At 38.5% G+C, this 20,265-nt stretch overlaps 1 protein-coding gene across 4 annotated transcripts; it reads left to right on the top strand.

Annotated features, from left to right (window-relative positions):
* Positions 1-373: 373 nt before the first annotated feature.
* Positions 374-19,541, top strand: LOC149023256 (splicing factor PWI domain-containing protein). 4 transcript variants are annotated; one of them, XM_089143810.1, is made up of 18 exons: positions 374-628; positions 750-839; positions 975-1,097; positions 1,205-1,372; positions 1,469-1,555; positions 1,697-1,824; positions 6,364-6,408; positions 6,503-6,556; positions 6,755-7,336; positions 7,406-7,531; positions 7,648-7,896; positions 8,004-8,153; positions 8,253-8,444; positions 8,519-9,525; positions 9,933-10,006; positions 10,151-10,257; positions 17,572-17,645; positions 18,402-19,534. In XM_089143810.1, the coding sequence occupies exons 1-14, from the start codon at positions 608-610 to the stop codon at positions 9,306-9,308; spliced, it is 2,805 nt and encodes a 934-aa protein (XP_088999936.1). In that variant the 5' UTR covers positions 374-607; the 3' UTR covers positions 9,309-9,525; positions 9,933-10,006; positions 10,151-10,257; positions 17,572-17,645; positions 18,402-19,534. The 4 variants fall into 4 exon arrangements, with proteins under 4 accessions (XP_088999936.1, XP_088999937.1, XP_088999938.1 ...); XM_089143811.1 differs by having other exon boundaries at positions 9,721-10,006; positions 17,572-19,541; XM_089143812.1 differs by having other exon boundaries at positions 8,522-9,525; positions 17,572-19,539.
* The last annotated feature ends 724 nt before the right edge of the window (positions 19,542-20,265 follow it).

The raw sequence follows: 20,265 nt of genomic DNA, 5'->3' as shown, positions 1-20,265 counted from the left end.
GGGTTGGTAGAGTGCTAAGATTCATACTTCAGTGCGCACAAGGCACAAGCTGGCCGGATGAATCTTAGACCCAAAAAAAGGGTCTACTTGTAATGAGGCAATTTTTATCCAATTTCTCTTTTATCACCAAAATTTTTTTCCCCTTGTTTTTATTCGGGTAGAACTAAGAAGGCCGTATGAAATCTCGTAAGTCATTTTTTCCACGGTAACCCTAGGCTCATGTTTCGCAGTTTCGGTCGAGGTCCAGAAAAAGACTCTTTTACCCATCCAAGCCAACGTCTAAGTGGGCATATGGCAGTGGATAGATCCGTAATCTTCAACCTCACATTAACTAGGGTGGTGAGGTAAGAGAATAAAATGCTCGGCACTAAACAGTGTCTCAGGTTTAGATTTTGGATGAGATAGAAAGGCATTATAGGATTTCATTCGTTTCTTCTGAAAGTGAAGTTCTCCCTTGCCGCTTGCAGCAACAATGGCGTAAAGTGAGAAAAGCGCTGAATTGTGACTCAGAGCGGCTTACTTTACTCTCCCTATCTCTCTCTTCCTCAGAAGCTATATTTCCCTTTTTCAAACGGAAATCTGCAAGATTTGCTAATATCCATCGAAGATGTCCGGCGGATTCTTCCGGGTAAGAATCTCTATTACTGTATCATTTCTGTAAAATTCGTAAGTTTATTGGCCCATTGGTGTTGCGAGTTTCGTTCTTAGAAATATGGCTTGATGAACTGTTTATCGGATTTGGATTTTAGGGCACCTCGGCAGATCAAGATACTCGCTTCTCGAATAAACAGGCGAAGCTGTTGAAATCTCAGAAGTTCGCTCCCGAATTGGAGCATCTGGTTCGTCTTTGTTGTATTATGTTTAATGCCATTGAAGCTAGGGTTTGTCAAAACAAGATTTTTCTTTATTGTACGCAAAGCAATTTTTAATTTTTATTTTAAAATCTGTTTCATTCTCTAAGCTCGTGTGTCTAGGTTGACATGACCAAGGTGAAGATAGACACGATCAAACCCTGGATAGCTAAGAGGGTAACTGAGCTTTTGGGATTCGAAGACGAAGTTCTGATCAATTTCATTTATGAGTTGCTGGATAAAAAGGTTAAAATTTAGTTTATGTGCATTTCTACATCCAACTTCCACATGTAGGATGCATCACGTTAAACTTGGATTTTGATTACTGTTTTTTTATTCTAATCTCTTTGCAGGAGGTGAACGGGAAGGAGGTTCAAATCGATCTCACTGGATTTATGGAGAAAAACACAGGGAAATTCATGAAAGAACTTTGGACCCTCCTCTTGAGCGCGCAGAACAACGCCAGCGGTATCCCTCAACAGATATTGGATGCCACAGACGAGGAACTTAGAAAGAAGAAGGTTTGACCTTATGTGAATTCGTTTCATCATTGGTATTCCCGACTGTATTAAATAATATTTTATATCTTGTCTAACATTTGTACATGATTACTTTAGGCGGAAGCTGATCGAATTACCAACGAAATTCAAAAGAGGAAAGAGAAAGAAGGAAGGGAGTTGGAGCTAGAGAACCTGAAGAAGATGGTAACTAGTCCATTATATGCCATATTAAGCTTTTACAGAACTATGGCTTTTGGTTTTAACCCCGTTTACGTTTGTTCTGGCATTCAGCTTGCTTCTGCAATTATTTGGGTTCATGTCCTTCTTTGCCTCAAACTACTGTAGGACGGCGTTAACGATGACAAGAGGATCAATGATGCTGTATCTAATCCAATATCAAGGCGTGCTCTTGCCAGAGGCTCCAGTGAAGAGAAAGAAGCCGACGAGAGGAATGGCTCAAGGAAGATGAACAGGTTAGAGCTGAGAGTATTGCTTTTCCTGCATTATTTTAGTTATTGAAAATTAAATGTCTTTATAATTCTCTGTCTTGAATTCTTTGATTTGTTCTGTACTAAATTTGTTGTGTGCAACTGTGGAGTCAAAGAGCAACTTTGTACACAGCACAGGGGCTTGATATAGTGATTAGAATGTTTCCGATTTTTATTTTTTTATTATTATTCTGAAGGGGCAAATTGATGCAGATGTGACTCGAACCCAGTTGGGAATCCATACAAAGAAGAACCACGACTAGTTTGAGTTTTGTATTTTGTAGGATTTTACTATGTTACTTGGAGAAATATTGTCTATTAGTTTATTTAGAAGATAGCCATGTGTGATAATTGGTTTCCAATTATTGATACTTAGTTTCCTTGTTAGACAGTTTGTCATTTTTTAGAAAATAAATTTAAAGGTATTTTTAATATCGGAAACTCCCCAAAAAAGTTTGCCCTGAAGCACAATCATCCTGTGAAAATGCAGAAGTGACATAGACACTCGTAAGTGCTCACTTAAATTATACCTTTATGCTATGATGGCCTGACCTAAAACATCCAAAAATAACCGAAGTATCTTTCTCAGCTACTCCTTCGGTGATCACAACTGTGCCTGCATCATTTTCAAATTCACCCTTCTTGCGTCTTTATTGTAAAAGTTCTCTCCTTATGTCATCATCATCTGTGTCAGTGTTACTGTTCAGATGTCCAACTATTTGCTCCTCTATCACACTTGACTGTCATTGTTAGAGAGGAGAGAGACATTCTAGTTTGAATTCAACTGGCCTGCCCTCTGGCCTTGTATTGAGATACTTTTGTGGCTTTCTTTTTTATTTCAGCGTAGCTTCTTATTGTTTTTCATACTTTCTCTTGTTTTTCCTTCTAGAATTTTGTGAATTACAAGAGGTGAGGGAAGTAGAAAGGCAACAAAAGAGAAAAAGAGAAAGAAAGTTGAGGTTGAGGATCAACAGGGTTCTTTTTTTCTTCTTCTTTTATTTGAGATGACTTAGGTTCAAGTCCAGTCTCAGGCTCTTCTCTCTGCCATATTATTCAGCCTTATTTCTGAGAACTTGTTCACTCCATTAATGCAATAATTAGTTAATCTCATTTCCTATAGCTCCTCCGCTGTGAGAACCTAATCTGAATCTGAAATTGAATCATAGCTGGCAGCTATGTTCTTCAATATTATGTTTCTGAGTATTTTTTGAACTTCTAGTTGCTGGTTAGGATGGTGGCTGAGTTGATTCTAGAGTTATCTCATCTGCATTCTAGCTACTCTCCTCACCCCTCATTTGCTCACTTGTCATTCTCTCTCTTGCTCTGCCACTGATCGAGGGTGAATTAGTAAAGAAGACCCAAAAAAGGAGGAGAAGAAGAGGGAGATGAAGGGAATACTAACAGAGTGTCTTAGGTATAAAATTCCTTGCTCGTCATTGGCTTCTGTGAAAAGGGGGAAAAATGTGGAGACCTTTTGTTTTCTATTATAGAATCAAATTCAGACATGGTTATGGAACACCATTGTGGTCATTGAAGAACAAGGGAAAAAAATAAGGAAGAAGAAAAGTAATAAAAAAGGGATAGCTGGGTGTTTTCCAATTTAGACCTAATGGTTCTAACAGTGTAGTGGACATATGCCATTTTTACATCTCTTGGTGTCTGCTTTAGAGCAAAACTTTTGAGTTGTCTCTGATATTAACTCTTCTTTTCATATTTGATTCAATTATCTATCATTAGCCCGGTTATTCCCCTTTCTTTCTGTAGTCCCCTCCTACCTATAGCACCGGCAACCGAAGTCGAGCATACATACGGCGATCTTCATGGGTGAATAACCGGGAGGAAAGAAAGGGCGGTAGATGATAATGAGAAAGCCATTGTTGGAGACATATTAAGTAGAATAGAGGAGTTATGGTCTGAGTTTAGTTGGTGTTGCTGTGTGTTTGCGTTCTTCTCCCCCTACATATTATGTGATTTCTTTCTCTCCCCTGGAACTATTATTCTTCTCAAGGTTTTCCTCTTCTCTTAGTCGGCCCTCCATCAATATGGTATTATAGCCAATAGATCTGTATCCTTCCCCTACAATCTTTCATTCCTTTACTTGTTGGTCTCTCTCAGGTTATACCTCTTCCCAAATCTTTTTTTCATGTTACCATAGCTGCCACACATTGCCAGGATTGTTAAAATAAATAGAAAACTGGAGCTGCTTACCCTTTTTCCTTCTTCTTATGCCGTAGTTTCTCTCTATCTCTGCAACTTTGATTCTTCTCGGGATTCTGTTGTACTCCATATCTCTCCTTCCCTACCCCTTTCCCTGTGACTTTGATTCTAATTGAGATCCAACAGTCCCTTTTCGATTCTACAGGAAACCTGATACATACAATCCACATTCCACACCAGTGATTTCATTCCATAGGGTCATGTTAAAAAAAAAAGGTTTTCTCTAGCTTAAGTCATCACTGTTTTATTTCCATCTCTTCTTTCCCCAACCCACTTTCCAATTGAAACCTAACTTCGTTAAGATCCAGTCCACAGACTGCAGCACCCTTTATTTATTTTTTCTGGCTCCTGCAGGTTTGATCGATTTTCCCTCTTCCTTGTGTTCTGCTAGCTAGCAGAAACAAAATTAGGAGCTAGACTGTAAGAAAGAGCAAGCAACAGGGATCCAGGGGAAGAAGTCGAGAAGTAAAGGCAGAAAACTGAAGCAACCCAAAAAAGAAAAAAAAGTCATTCAGTAACCCCAGGCCCCACCTTTCAACCACTCATTTTGCTTCTTCTCTTTTGTTCTTTATTTTTTCTATTCCTAAACTTCTCTCTCCCCCCATTATACCTCTCTAGTGTCCCTTCCTTACTATTCTTATTCTTCTTTACCTTTCCGAACTTGCTCCAACCCCACCCCCCAGTCCCCCACGCATCTTTGCACTATGCTTCTTTCTTTTCTTTATTTTGCAGTCCAAAAAATTTACAACTCTGCGATTGTTATCATAAACCCTCTGGATCATGGAGGCTGATCAGTATGATCTACTCTTGATTAGTGATGCTTCTGAAAAACTTCAGACCAAAAAAAAAAAAAAAGAGAAAAGAAAAAGAAAACCAATTTGGAGACGTGGTTTCAGGAGCTTGCCAATCATAAGTATTGCTTCTATGATGATATGTTAATCATGATAGGATCCCTGAGAATAATAACAGAGGCAGCCAACAAATGTGACAATCAGGCTGAAGCGAATGATCCAATCAAGTTTGGAATTGAAGAATTTAACAATACTCTGATGGTAGTTGTTAAACTATGTTAAAATTCTCATAAATGGGACCGCTTGTGCTAACAATCATTTGAAGATTTTAGTGGTTGATCAAGAGGTATGCTAAATCATGAACTCATAAAAGCTGATGTTTGTGCATACCTATCGAGTTCTGCTGATTCTCTCAATTTACAGAACTTGTGGATGCGATTTTCTCAACATCGGTGAATTAGGTGTTACTACACTGCCTTGGACCAACCCAAACACAACTGGGTGTCCAGATGAAGATGCAGATCCAGTTTTAGGTTTGGATTCTCTAGGATTTTAGCTTGCATGTCATTGGGGAAACACTGATTTAGTTTATTTTAGAAGTTAGCTACTTAAGGTTTTTGGTTTTAATTGTTCTTAGGTCCTTTATTTGAATAAGTTTCTAGTTAGAGAGTTGGTCTTTATTTTTTGGAGTCTTCTATTTTGGATATTCCCCCCATCTTTTAAGATAGATAGAATATAATGGAGTTTTGAGTGGTCTGTTTGGCCGTGCATCTGTGCTCCCCCCAATGCAATTTTTCTCAGGTTTCTATTATTCTCTTAACCAGCTCTCCATCACAACGGGTTGTTGTTTTATAGAATTCTGTTATGTGCACATAAGTATTAGATGGTGGTGGATTGTTATGCTTGTTGGATGCAATAGAATCTAGTTTGGTACACAATGAACAAATTAACCCAAAAAAAAAGAAGAGAGAAAGAAAGAAGCATCCATGAAGTTGATTTGTAGTGTTTGGTTGAAATTAACCTTATTGAAGTATTTGCAAATGAGCCAGGGTTACAATGCTTGGTTTACAGTACTATTTATTCATCAGATTATGACAAGGTGGTGAGCTATATGTTGGAGATGGATCTCTTTCAAATGTAGGTGACGTATCTCAACCAGAAGATTCCTTTCTAACCAAGAATTGGAGCAACCAAATCAGCTGTCTGTAGCTTGGAAGTTGGCTGCCAGCCTGAGATTACAAAAAACAATTTTTTTTTACTGTTCATTATTATTTAGCCTTATTGAATTAATTGGTAAATTTTTTTTGTGACATTATTGCCTGATTAGTGTTATTATTATGATTTTTACCCCATTCTGTTGGTGGGTTGGGCATTGACTGCTATTCTATGTGTTATTTATTTATTTTTTATTTTATGCTGAGATGGAAATAGGTGTCAAGTAGAACTGGCTTATTTTATACATGTTTAAACTTATCTAGTCCTGGGTTTGAAATATTTTTCATGTTTATTTTAACAGGGCATCCAAATCTCCACATTCAGTGGACCGTTCCCCCTTTAATCGGTATGTGATCTTATCTTGTACTCGGTGATCGTTGTTATGTTCCCACTCAGTGACTTCCTTTACATGATGAAATCATGTGTTTTTTCTGCTGCAGCTCTCCTTCCAAGTCTGTCAGCAATTCATTTTCGAATTCAAGGAGTTATTCGGAGTATGTTTTCTTTTATCCAGCCATGAAATTTGGTTAGACTTTCTATAGTTCAGTTAAGTACATCCAGGTTGCATTATTTGATGTTTGATGTGTCAATATAGCACATCTGGAGATACTGAGTACCTATACTGTAATTCATTCTTCTGATTCTATTTTCATTATTTAATTTTACTTGACTCAATGTTGTACCTATCTCAGGGAAAGGAACAGGTCCAGGAGCTTATCTGGTTCTCCCCAACCACGGGGGCGTTTTGTTTCCCCTGGAAGGCGGTTTCAGTCTCCTAGGAGGCGTTCTGTTTCTCCTCGTCATCGGCCTTCACTGCGTAAACCGCGTTCTCCTTTAAGGAGCAGATTACATAATTCTAGACATAGATCATCATCATATTCACAGCGTAGATCTCCTTCTCCTGTGCGGCGTAGAATGGCCTCTCCATCAAGGCGTAGATCTCCTTCCCCTGTGCGGCGTAGATCTCCTCCTCCTATGCGGCGTAGGTCTCCTTCCCCTGTGCGGCGTAGGTCTCCTTCTCCAGTGCGGCGTAGGTCTCCTTCTCCAGTGCGGCGTAGGTCTCCTTCTCCTGTGCGGCGTCGACCACATAGATCTCCAGTTGGCATCCGCAGGAGGTCACGAACTCCTTCACGACGTCGATCTCCTCCTCCTAGGTGGAATTCTCCATCACCAGTTCGGCACAGGTCACCCTCACCATTGAGGAGGAGATCTCCTCGTAGGTCCCCAAGACAAAGGAGGAGGTCACCAGTGGTATCACCAAGAATGAGATATAGGTACCTGTAATTCAATTTGTCAAAGTTTTCTCCCCAAGAGAGTCCATCAATTAAATGGTGCTTGTGCAGGAGTCGTAGTCCTTACAGAAGCCGCAGTCCTGCATATAGGAGTCGTAGAAGCTTGAGTAGGGATCGTGATGCTAGAACTAATGGCGTGGAACCCAGAAGTACACGTGATGTGGATGTCTCTCAAAGGTAACTGCTGCCATATTGTCCTGGATAGGTTTTTGTTTGATATCAACGCAGTTATTTTACTCCTTTTACAGGGAACCATTACATTATCTTGTATGATCTCATAAAACCTGTAACAGGGCCCATGGGAAACTGTCTCCTGTTCGTCATGCTACTCCAAGGGAGGTTGAGCGATTGGGTCAGGGACGAAGGGGATTGGACACAGAGTCTCGCCAGCCACCGATTTCATTGAGGTCACCACAACGGGATCCTAGTGACCGGAGGATTGCCGTTCAGAAAAGGCCTGCTTTGGCTCGTTCACAAGAATTTTCTCAAAGTCCATCAGATTCTTCACCACACGCGGGGAAATTAAGTCCTCATGAGGATAGGTTTGTTTCATGATTTTGATAAACTGTGTAATGGGCTTTATAGCATTGTTTTCTTTCTGTTCTTTTTTCTGATCATGGCTACTGCTTGCTTTAATGTACTACTAAAGGGTCCGTGGCTCATCTGAGAGTCCTCCAAGGCAAGGGAAAGAACGGGTCAGTCGTCTTGGCACTGTGAGTCCTGTGAGGCAGCCAAGAAGACCAGCAGTTCGTCATGATAGCTCCGATGCAAGTTTTGTGGAAGAGCACAGTCATGTCAGGTTGAATATCACAATGACCATTTGCTGCATTGGTTTTTGGAATTAAGATATCATTTTCAGTGTATGTGTAATTTATTATGCTTGAATTCTGTATTTCAGTGAGGAGGAGAATTATAGGGATAATTCTTCAGACAGGCGTTCACCCACACCTAGCAACAGGAAACATTCTTCTGTGAAGGGTTCTCAGCAGGAAGGGTACTCCCCTGAAAAAGTGGGTGGTTCTCAGTCTGCTGAAGCTGGGGGTCATCAATATAACACAGATATAAGAAAGAAATATCAGGACAAAAAGAGGTATGCTATCATCTCACTAAGTTGCAGTTGTATGAAATCTGCAAGAAATAATGTTGGTCTTGACTTTTGTGCAGCAGTTTGAAAGCTTCAATGGGGAGTGGTCTATCTGAGAGTCCCATTCAACAAGAATCTCCTACTTTTGGTGGTATTGAGTATGCACCTGGAAGACCAGACGGTGGAAGCTTTGTACCAAATGATGTTCAGGATGGACGGCAATTGGCTAATAAACATGGAAGAGATTCACCTTCATTAAGGGAAAGAGTACGGAAATCATCCTCCAGAGAAGGTAATAAAGCAGAGGAGGGAAAGCATTCTCATTCAAGCAAGGCTAAAGACTGGGACCGGCAGGAAAAGACAGCAGTTGTACAGAAATCAGTGAAAGATATTGATACAAAGAGTCGCCATGGTGACTCCGATTCTGAGTCAGATGAAAAAGAGAAATCCAGAACTGATTACACGGAAAAGAGAAAGCATAAGAGGTCAAGTAGGCCTGAATTGACTTCAGATGATAATGCATCTGATGATTCTGTAATTCATGAGAGGAAGGAGGCCAAGAGAAGAAAGAAGGAAGAAAAGAGATTGCGGAAAGAGGAAAGGCGACGACGACGTGAAGAACGACATCGTAGAAGAGAAGAACGCCGCTCAAACAAGCTAAAAGACAAGTCAGTGGACACAGTCACTCCACCTTCAGATTTTGAAAAACTCCGAAATGATGCTGATGATTCAGAACGTGAGGCTGATCCCAGGAAAGATTCAAATCCAAGTGACACTGAGGAGACACAGTCAGAGCAGAAAAAGCTTGAAATTGAGCTCAGAAAGAAGGCTCTTGAATCACTAAGAGCTAAGAAGGGCATCAATAACTAAATTTGTTCTTGTTTTGGATCATGTTGCAATTTTATTTTCCTGTTCAGAGTATTTGTTAACTTTTAGTACTAGGAAGTATTTGCTAAAGATGGGAAATTTGTGGCTTAGTTGTTTAATGCAGTCTGTGTTTACTGCTGACAGCTTTACTGGATAAATGAAGATTCCTGAGCTATACTAGATGTGCAACTTTGTGAAGAACTTGCTCCTAGATTTTCTGGTAATATTTGCCTTCCCTCTGATGGGAATTTGGTTTTTATTTTTATTTTTATTTTCTAGGAGTTACTTTATGGATATGATAACATCTCAACAAGCTGAGGGATCCGTATTTCTTGTAGTTGATCACTATATACTACGATTGTCACTTTATAATAATATTTTGGCACTATATACTATTATTTTGTTTGATATGCAGAACTTCCTGTAGCATTCTACCCGAAAAGGGGAAAAATATCCTGTAGTGACATTGAACTATATGCTGCGCTTGAAAGTTAAAAGAAATAAATATATGAATCAAGTCACAGGGTCGATCAGATTGCTTGTAACTAGAGAAATAAAACCTAGAGGTCTTGGAAGATTTATCTACTATGAGGTGAATACTAAATCAGCTTTGTGGTTGATTGATAGATGAGAATACTGTCAACTAGATGCTTTGGTTGAGCAGGGCTTTGTGCAGAACCAGTCTTTGTACATCAGATCAGGTGATATGTCATATGTGCTTTTATCCGATTTTTAGACGGAAGGCTCCAATATCTATTGGCTAGACGTCATGTTAATAGAGTAGCTTTGTATTTTATTGTATCATATTGTATTATACTGTGGTTTAACCTCTGTCTGGTTGGCAGCTTGACAGTGCTGGGGACTTTGTTTTTAATATTCACCAAGCTGATATAGGCTTCCAAGTCATCCTATCTTGATCCCAGTCTTAACTTACTGCGGAGATCATCACAGTGTATGTATAAATGTTGGTGAATTTGTAGAAAGTATATCAAACTTGTTCTTCACTGAATTTTGAAGTTGATAGTGCTGATACTTGCCATGCATGTTTGTTTTCATTCCCTCACTCCTCCCCTCCTGTTGATGAGTGCAGTGGTGATATAGTGGTGTCTTACTGAACAAATTTGGATGTAAAATTCTTATTTGGCACATCCTTTACTTGATTTAAGAAATAAACATTTTCATAATTTATTTGGTTCCTTGCAATTTATTATTATCTTCCTTTCCTTTTTCTATTTTGTCCTCTTTTGAACTGTTCCTGTTTTACTCTTGATAAGTATCTGGAATTTGATATGGTAGTTGCTGACATGATTTCTACAGAGGCCATGGCCTAAACTCTGTTGCCTTGTCAGACTTGGCCTGGTATAGAGGCATAACTACGCTGTGATCTTTTTCTCTGTTGTCTTAGAAAGTGGTAAGTTCAGGTTATGCAGTGAAGTATTGATCCATGCAGTTGGCTTTGGTAGAATTAAGAGACTTTGCTATAAAAATGCTTATCAACTTAGTGCAAGGGGACACTGTGCCATTATGTTTATGATTTGTCCATGTGAGGGTTTATTATTTTCATTGTATTCCTTACAAGGAGTGACCACATTAGAGCTGATTTGGAAGGCAGCCTTGATGATTAGTTAGTGGAAAGTCAATTTTTGTGGTTGGCATGGCCATGTTAAATGGAGGCCTTGCAATGCTCTAGTTGAGCGGAATGAGTTGATTTTGATTGATGTGCTAAGGGCCTGTTTGGTTATCTGAATCCATGTTTCAAATCCCTGGATTCATGAATCGGAAATTTATACTTGTTTGGTTGTAAAACATCCCTGGATTTCACCTTTTTGCCTAAAAACATGAATTAAGCCATTCTTGGGGATTGGGTGAAATCCATGGATTCCACCCTAAGTGTAAAATGGATGAAATTTGTGGATCCATGTGGAGTAGCCTAATGGTACTTAACGAACTTCGATAGATTTGAGGCTTACCAAACAGTTTATTTTTTGAACCATGAATCCATAGGTTTGAAGTCCCATTTCATTTCAAATCCCTAGATTCATGTAACCAAACAGGCGCTAAAAGAACTAGGAGCATGCCTCTAGTTACCCTTGTAGTGGCATGAAACGAGGAAAAGCATGCATAGTTTTGGTCCTGAATTGAGCTGATTGGGCTACGATCCTTGTAGCTGATCCATTTGGTGGGAATAGTCCGTTTGTCGTGTTCTTGTCTTTTATGTTTCTATTTGTGTTTTGGCTTTAGAAGGATCTGTGTCCCTTTTAGCTACAAATACTGAGTTGGTGAGTGCATGATTGTGTCCCCTTGTCCATCAGCCAAGGATTCTTCCACTACAACAACAACAATAAGCCTTGTCCCAACTAAATGGGGTTGGCTACATGGATTCTTGCCTTCCAATCAGTTCTGTTCAAGGCCATGCTAGATACAAGGCCTAAGCTATGCATATCAGTTCTCACCACTTCTCTTAAGGTCAACTTAGGTATACCCTTAGCTCTTCTAGTTCCTTTAATCTGGATTATATCACTTCTCCGTACAGGGGCATTTATAGGTCTCCGTTGAATGTGGCCATGCCATTTAAAATGACTTTTTCGAAGCTTATCACTTATGTGAGCAACTCCCAAACCAACTCTAATATGATCATTCCTTATCTTATCAATCTTAGTTTTGCCACTCATCCATTTTAGCATCCTCATTTCTGCTACATTGAGCTTATCCATATGATTCTTTTTAACAGTCCAACACTCTGCACCGTACTTCATAGCTGGTCGAACAACGGTCTTATAAAATTTTCCTTTAAGCTTTAATGGAATACGCCGATCACATAGGACTTCGGACGCACCTCTTCACTTCATCCACCCTATTTTAATTATTTGGGAAACATCATCCTCTAAATCACCTCTTTTACTTATGATTGAACTTAGGTACCTAAAACAATCACTCTGAGGAATCTCTTTATCGTCAAATATCACCACCTTATTGTCTGCCCGATCATGACTAAAGTTACAAACTAGATATTCTGTCTTCTTTCTACTTAGTTTAAAGCCTTTTGTTTCCAAAGCTACTCTCCATGATTCTAATTTGGTGTTAATTCCCACTTGAGAGTTGAGTCTCATCAATCAACACAATATCATCAGCAAAAAGCATACACCAGGGGACCTCATCTTGAATGTCTTTGATTAATTCGTCCATTACAAGTGCAAATAGATATGGGCTTAAAGTTGATCTTTGATGTAGCCCAACTGTAATCAGGAATTCATTACTTTGCCCCCCCACTGTTCTTACACTTGTCACTGAACCATCTTACATATCCTTAACTATATCTACATATTTACTTGCAAAACCTTTTTCTTTAGTACTTGCCAAATTAGTGCTCTAGGGACTCTTTCATAAGCTTTTTCTAGGTCAATAAATACCATATGAAGGTCTTTCCTACATTCTCTATACCTTTCCATAAGTCTCCTAATTAGGTAAATAGCCTCCGTTGTAGATCTTCCCGGCATAAACCCAAACTGGTTCTCCGTAATTGTAGTTAAGTGTCTTAAACGGGTTTCAATTATTCTCTCCCATAATTTCATAGTATGATTCATCAATTTAATGCCCCCTATAGTTATTACAGCTTTGAATATCTCCTTTATTTTTGTAAATTGGAACCACGATGCTTCTCCTCCACTCATCTGGCATTTTCCCTGTGCTCATAATCTTATTAAACAACTTAGTCAACCAAATTAGTCCATGGGTTCCTAAGCTCTTCCATACTTCTATTGGGATTTCATCAGGACCTTGTGTCTTGCCAAGTTTCATCCTCCTTAGTGCTTCTTTTACTTCGGACATTGAAATTCTACGTATATAAGTTTGAAAATTGGTGCCTTGGTGAAAGGTGTAATCGTCCGAATCATAAGTGCTTGAAGTATGCTCATTTAGTAGACTAGAGAAATAGATTTCCCATTTTTTCTTGATTTTCTCATCACATACTAATACTATACCATCTCCATTTTTAATACATCTAACATGGTCAAGATCTCTACTCTTCCTATCCCTCATCTTAGCTATCTTATAAATAGATTTTTCCCTCCCTTCGTGCCCAACTTATTGTATAACTTTTCATACTTCTTTTCCCTTGCTTTTCCCGTAATTTTCTTTGCTTCATTTCTATCCAACCTATACCTTTGAAGATCCTCAACATCCTTAGTTCTTTGCCATGTCTTAAAACTAGTTTTCTTATTCCTAATGGCAGCTTGAACCTCACTATCCTAGCACCGAGTCTCTCTATAAGAATGGAGCTTTCCTTTTGATTCACCTAGGACATTTTTAGCCACCTTCTTGATACACAATCATCTCATTCCACATTGCATTAGTATTTCCCCTTAAAATCCCACTTTCCTTGTTTGACTACTTCATTGACGAAGGATTTGACCCTTTATGAGTTTTTGGGGTTAAGCACATATCTAAGACCACAAGTCTATGTTGTGCAGTTAAGCTTTCTCCTGGTATCACCTTGCAATCCTTGCACAACAATCTATCAGTCCTTCTAGTTAGTAAGAAATATATTTGGCTTCTATGATGTCCACTTTTGAAGGTAATTAAATGTTCATCTATTTTTTTTGAAGTAAGTATTTATAATAGATAGATCAAAAGCAATAGCAAAATCTAAAATTGAAATTCCTTCCTCATTCCTCTCTCCAAAACCATATCCTTCATGTACACTCTCATAGCCTCTTTGATCTATTCCAATATGTCAATTTAGATCACTTCCAATGATAATCTTTGCTCCTTGACGAATTCCTTGCATTAATCCATCCATATTTTCCTAAAATTCTAGCTTTAGACTTTCATCTAATCCTACTTGAGGTGCATATGCACAAATTATATTTACAAACTCTTTCTCCATTACAAGCTTGATAGCAATAGTCACCCACTCTTTTAACATCCACCACATCATTTTTTAAATCTTTATCCACTATTATACTTACTCCATATATATTAGTTTTATCCTCAGTATACCAAAGTTTAAAGTCATCCAACTCTTTAGCTTTTTTACCCATCCATTTAGTCTCTTGAATGCAAGCTATATTAATCATTTTTTTCTTCATAACATCTATCAATTCTAAGCTTTTACTTGTTAAAGATCCTATGTTCCAAGATGCCAATCTAATCCTACGTTTTTAGACTAGCTTCTTTACCCACACTCGTTCACGGCGCGGGAACCCTTGCCTACTTATCACTGCATCCAGGCGCCGATGCGACGCGTTGCTTACAGGGGATGCCCTAGCTAATCCTTGCCCACTTATCATTACACCCGGGCCATAGTGTAGCGCGTTGCTTCTTTGTCGGGGAACGCCTTAGCATAGCTATTATCATATAAGGTCGAATCCATGAAAATGGTTTGGCTAGATTTTTTTTTGTGCCGGCTGCCGACCTGACGCACCAACCCTCCTTTACCCGGGCTTGGGACCGGCAGCAAAACACTGGCAGAGTTAAGGATTCTTCCACTCTATGATAAATATTTACCAATGGAGGTTAATCTCATGGGCTACATTATAGTGGGAAATGAGACTGGATACTGTTTGATTATTACGTATTGGAACTAGAATTTGTGTGATAATCTAGAAACCATAAAAATAAATGTCAATTTCATACTTATAATTTCTCTGAAAGGCCCCGAGACAAGGAAATTCTGGTTGGAACGTAGTTTGTGACTTCCTGGATTTACAGAATATATAGCAAGCGAGTTTTCTGCATGAACTACCAGGGGAATCTAGAAAATTTCGGGAATTTTTTGAGCACTGACAAGTTGAATTAGGGCTGAAGGGGTGATGCTTTTTGGAGTTGAATTTTCCATGCAAAAGCGTATGTCAATATGTCCTTGTGAGATTATGCAAGATGCCTTTGAGTAGCATGAATTAGTATATGAACTGGATGTGGAGGAATACCATGTAAGAAATATAGTGGCAAGTTTTGGTTCACAGGTAGAGGGTGTGGTTAGGATTTCCCAAGAAAGGGTATAGAGGAATGTCTCCTGAGAAATTCCCATTGGCGCATTTCAATTTAGCCCCTTGATTTGTTTTGATGAGAGTCTCGTGTCTGATTTGACATTTATATTTTTTGTGTATAGAAAAATGCCTTTGAAGCCCTGTAGACACTTCCCTAATTTTATGGAACAGTGTGACATAAAGGTGTGATTGTGTCGTATGTAAATTTATCTGAGTTAAAACAACTTTTTTTTTCCCTTTTTTTTTGGGGGTTGGGGGATTGAATGGAAAACGGAGTATAGAGCTCCTATAGATGGATGTGGAAGTTTCAGTGGTGAAGAAATTTTCTTTTTCTTCGGGTGAATATCCTAGGTGAACCAAGATTGTACTAATGAATGCCACTATATTTCAAAACAACCAGAAATTTTGTGTAGTGTGTGAGGAGTTGGTAGTGGTGGAACAGTACTGTGGTGCGGAATTTCATATGTTTGGAAGCATAAATTTAATCCAAGCAAGGGTTCTAGAATTGGGATAATCCTTTAATGAAAACCAAGTAGGTCATTGTTCCTCTGTTACCAGTGGATTTCTCACCGATCATGAATGGTTCTATCTGGAATTTTTAGACACTGGCACAGGCATGCTGCTACTGGAGCATTGAGTGTCGAAGTCATTCTGTATCCCATAATGGTGTATTGGGGGAAAATGGAACTACAGAGAGATGCTGAAAGGATTTAGTTAGTGCAGAAAAATCTGTCATACGAGTCTAATGAAGCCCACAGCTACCAATAGTATGAAAACAGCGGAACTCATGAATTCCAGATTGTCAGGCATTGGTCATTGCCAACTGAGCTACACTTTGGGGTATTTAAATTATTTACCTGCATTGTCCCGAGATGACAAGTCTTGACCCATGAGTCCTGTTTCGCCATTTCCCCCTTAATTTTTTTTCTTAATCAGACTCTTAAAGTTACTCCATGATATTTGAACATTGTAGTCAAGTTTATGCTATTAATAAAAAATGTAAAATATCATGTTATGTTATGTTTGAGATGTCAAATTTGTATGATGGGGAAGTCAGTTTCAACTTGGTTTGATGAGTGAGAAATGCAAGACCTCTAGCAAGAGTTAAGTAGACCTGGCCTGTGTAGAGAAAAGACTAAGCTCTGTTGAGATAAGGCGTCTGGTGGAACTCTTTATCTCTCATGGTTTCTGTCTCCCACTCTTTCTACTGGCATGGAGGTGGGAGGCTTTGCCCTTGGGTTGCTTACTGAACCTCAGACTTGGCAACAGTTTGCCTAATGGTTTGGAAGAGCTACCTCCTGATTTTGAGTGATGAGGCTGGTTTCTGATTTCTGAGGAATAAACCCAAAGCCATTTGAGATATGCAGGCGATATTACCTACCAATGAGGCGTATTCTGATATCTGAACCATCCCAAGAATCCACATAGAATTCTCTAGGGAATACACAGTAGTAACAGTCCTAGGAGGAAAATTTTTTTATGGGGTAAAAAAGGGTGGTGACATCTCAGAAACTTAGGTGAGAGGCAGCAAAAAGCTGTACTTGTAAATTGTGGAGAACTCTCCTACTTGTTTTACTAGCTTAATTGGAATGTGTTTGTGCTGAAAGTGTTTCAAGCGGATGCCTAGGTGGGTTCTTATTTTCTTGAATATATAGCAGTTGCTGGTCTATCAGTTGCTGGTCTATGAGACATTTTTTTTTGAATTTTGGTATGATTTAATGTGTGCTCTAAGTTGGTTATACAATTTCACGTGAGGCTGTGTACCCAATCTTGTTAAGCTTAGAGTTCACTTTGCCTCAAGTTAGTAATGTGCTCTACTACGTATTGATTTTTATGTCTTGTGATCTGCGTTTTGTTCTATGATTGTGTTGGGTGTGCATTGTATAGTTACTCTTTTCACCCAAACAAAAGGGGCTTGGTATTTAATATTTTTGCCACCATTTGTTGCTGCTGCTGCTGCAATTTTCTTGTTATCCAGTATCACAAATTCATGTGAACTTAACATACTGGACAAAATACCGTGGTTTGGATCGCTTATTTAATGCTGGTTGATCACTTAATTTTGCTCCAGTTAAGTTGATCCGGCCATTGCATATTAGTCTTAAGCAGCATGGAGTGGAACGATGTGTAGTTTGGAGGTTGGATAGGCCCTGTTTCATGAACACTCGGATAGCCCTTGTTGATTTTTGTTTTTGTTTGTTTTGTCTTGTGAATTTTTATCAGCATGTTAATGCAGTATGATGAGGTTTAAAATGTGTTTTACTATTTGATTTGAGCAGGTGAGACTGCAACCATATCTGGCTCCTCCTATTAATTGAGTTAAAATCTGATTTAACATTAATGGCGTTTGAAGGTAATTCTCATTTGGACTCGTAGGGTTTGACTAAGTAATTTTAATCCTGAAAAAACTATGAAATGTTGCATGTCTCATCTGTGGATCCCAAAAAAGGGAGCTAGGAAGGTTGTTTCTAATGTCAGGTTGTTTGTACATACCCTTGTACAAGATCTGGTTAAATTGAAGTAATGAAATTGAAATGATTAAGAGTGTGATGGTGCATCTTTAGTTAGTCTTTTCTGAATGCTACAGGATGCAAATATCGTCTCTTTTGATTTCTATTCTCTGGGGTTGTTCTCTGGTGTTGGAATGAAAATGCCTTTTTTTTCTTCAACATTTGAGTTGATCACATGGTTTATGGGTTAGCTTTCAGTTTCTTGAAGTTCTTCCACTCCAAGCTCCATCGCTTAGTGTCCCGATCGAATCCCAGCACATCACAAACGGACCCAGTATTTTTGGGGATCGTTATCGTCTGGTCTGGTTTTGTTTAGTTCTGGTTGTTTTAGCTTGCTTTGTTAGATCTTCTTGTTCTAGCTTTGTTTGTAGTTTTCATTTGGTTTGGGTTATGTGTTAACATTTGAAAGTTGTGGTGGCCGCATTAAACCTTGCCTGCTCTTTTCTCCGTGGAATTCAAATTTGACTGCCCCATTAATGTTTATATTGACCGTGGCACTTCCAAATCAGAAGAATAAATTAACTTGGTATTGATTTCTAACTTATTTAGGATTTCAGTGTGTCCCTCAAATAGGCTAATAGATTCCCATTCGCATGCAGGTCTGAAATTTCGGTCTATAAATTTTGTTTAATTATGCTACCATACCAGGGTGAGATTTTAAACCAGTGTCTCTGTGGTTTTCAAAATATTATATGGGAGGTTGTAATAATTGAATAAAAGTATACTTAGGTTGTTGACAGGTCCGATATATTATCCTTGACTAAAGCCCATGGGTTCCATCTTTTTGGCAAACAGGCAAAAATCCTAGTTCATGTACCTAGGGTTTGAGCTGAGTTCACCCACATCGAGGTCTCATAGCCTTCCACATATTATTTTTCTCTATGATTTCAGTTTAGACAATGATTCTTACACTGCCCTACTGAATATGAGTAATAGATCTCTTTTATGTCTCTCTTAAATAATAAATTTTATAGATATTACTCTTCTATGGATGATTATTGTTTTCTTATGAAATAAAAAATATTGGCAAGTGATATGATTTCTATGATAATGGTAAAGGGCAGGCCTTCATGCTGAATCTGCTGGGTTACTCTTCAAAATCTCAATTAGAGCTTGAGTTTCACTTTCAACTTCAATGCTTTGCAACTTAAAATCCTTTGTCCAGATCAAAGCTTGTTGCATGGCAAGTGCTTCTACTATTAAAACCCTCTTCCAAAACAGAACATGTTACTTTGATGGTGGCACCTCCGTAACATACTAGCGATTTTTCCTTCATTGATTTTAAGTGTATCTGCTTTTGGCTCTTACCATAAAGTCAGGGTGGTATGTTTTGGTTTGGCCTTCACTAGTGGTTTACCATCCATAGTGTTGGATTCCTCTCCATATTACAAAGCTCACTTGAGATGACGGAAGTGAACCTTCAATATCAACCTGAGACAGACACCATTTTCGAACAATTTTTTATTTTGACACCAAACTTATATTTCATTCATAATTTGTTTTTGACAAAATTCACGAAATCATTTTTAATAAATTCTTGTATTTTTTTTTTTAAATAGGCATAATAGAGAACGAGAATTGATACAAAAAAGAGCCTCAAAGAGCTCCAATAGGTAGTTTACGATACATACCTTTCAAATAAAATGGGAAATTCGAAATGGAGTGACTTTGCAATATTTGTTTTTCACAAGTCGACCCCATAAAGTGTAGGATGCTATATCCAATACCTTTCAAGACAAAACTATTAGGTTAAAAGCCTATAAATTCCTGTGAGGCAAGCCTATAGATTCCTGAGATTTACCTCGCCTTCACTTTTTGGAGAGCAAATTGTTTGCCAGTCATAATGTATTCCTTACTAACAAACGAATAAAATGACCCATAATTATATTCTATTCTATTGTTCAACCTAAAAAAGATGGGTCATAAGTTTTTGACCTACCAATCTGGAATTTTGGGTATTAGTCTTTCTGAGCCCAGATGGATTTTTTGGATTAGAAATCTCAATGTTTCTTAATTGATACCATTTAGGTATAAGATACAATTTTTTTCTTTTTTCTTTTCGGGAGAGGGTGGTGGGTGGTGGTGGGGTTTAAAGACATAAGATACAATTTCCTTCTTATATTTCCCTTGCATGTTTAATTTAACATTTATTCACATATAATTTCTAGATGTGAGTTGGTATAGTTCTTGTAATGTAGTGTCGTAGTGTACTGAAATTGTTGCAGTTATGTGCATTTAATGCGTATGTCGGTCAAGTGAGATTTTGATCTGTCGGATTTGAAATTTCGGTCGAGATTTTGATCCGACACACCGAAGAGTTTCGCGTAAGGGTCCTGTACATTAAATGCGTATGACTAAAGCAAGGTCCTCATGTACATCCACCACTGGCAGTGCTGTGGATTGCTTGTGCATCCATCAAATCAGATGATTCTGAAGGGTGATGTTGGTTCTCTTTCCACGGTT

This window comes from Hakea prostrata, chromosome 2 (genome assembly GCF_041222555.1).
Source record: "Hakea prostrata isolate BN-2017 chromosome 2, UWA_Hpros_2, whole genome shotgun sequence".
NCBI classification, from domain to species: Eukaryota; Viridiplantae; Streptophyta; class Magnoliopsida; order Proteales; family Proteaceae; genus Hakea; species Hakea prostrata.
Note: the sequence above shows the minus strand (reverse complement) of the source record. Positions and strands in the feature narration are given on the sequence as shown.

Excerpts from the sequence above, each read along its gene's own strand:
- LOC149023256 (XM_089143811.1), top strand. The coding sequence starts at position 608 with ATGTCCGGCGGATTCTTCCGG. Across the intron at positions 6,409-6,502 it reads GACCGTTCCCCCTTTAATCG|CTCTCCTTCCAAGTCTGTCA; the intron begins GTATGTGATCTT and ends TTTCTGCTGCAG. Across the intron at positions 7,897-8,003 it reads TTAAGTCCTCATGAGGATAG|GGTCCGTGGCTCATCTGAGA; the intron begins GTTTGTTTCATG and ends GTACTACTAAAG.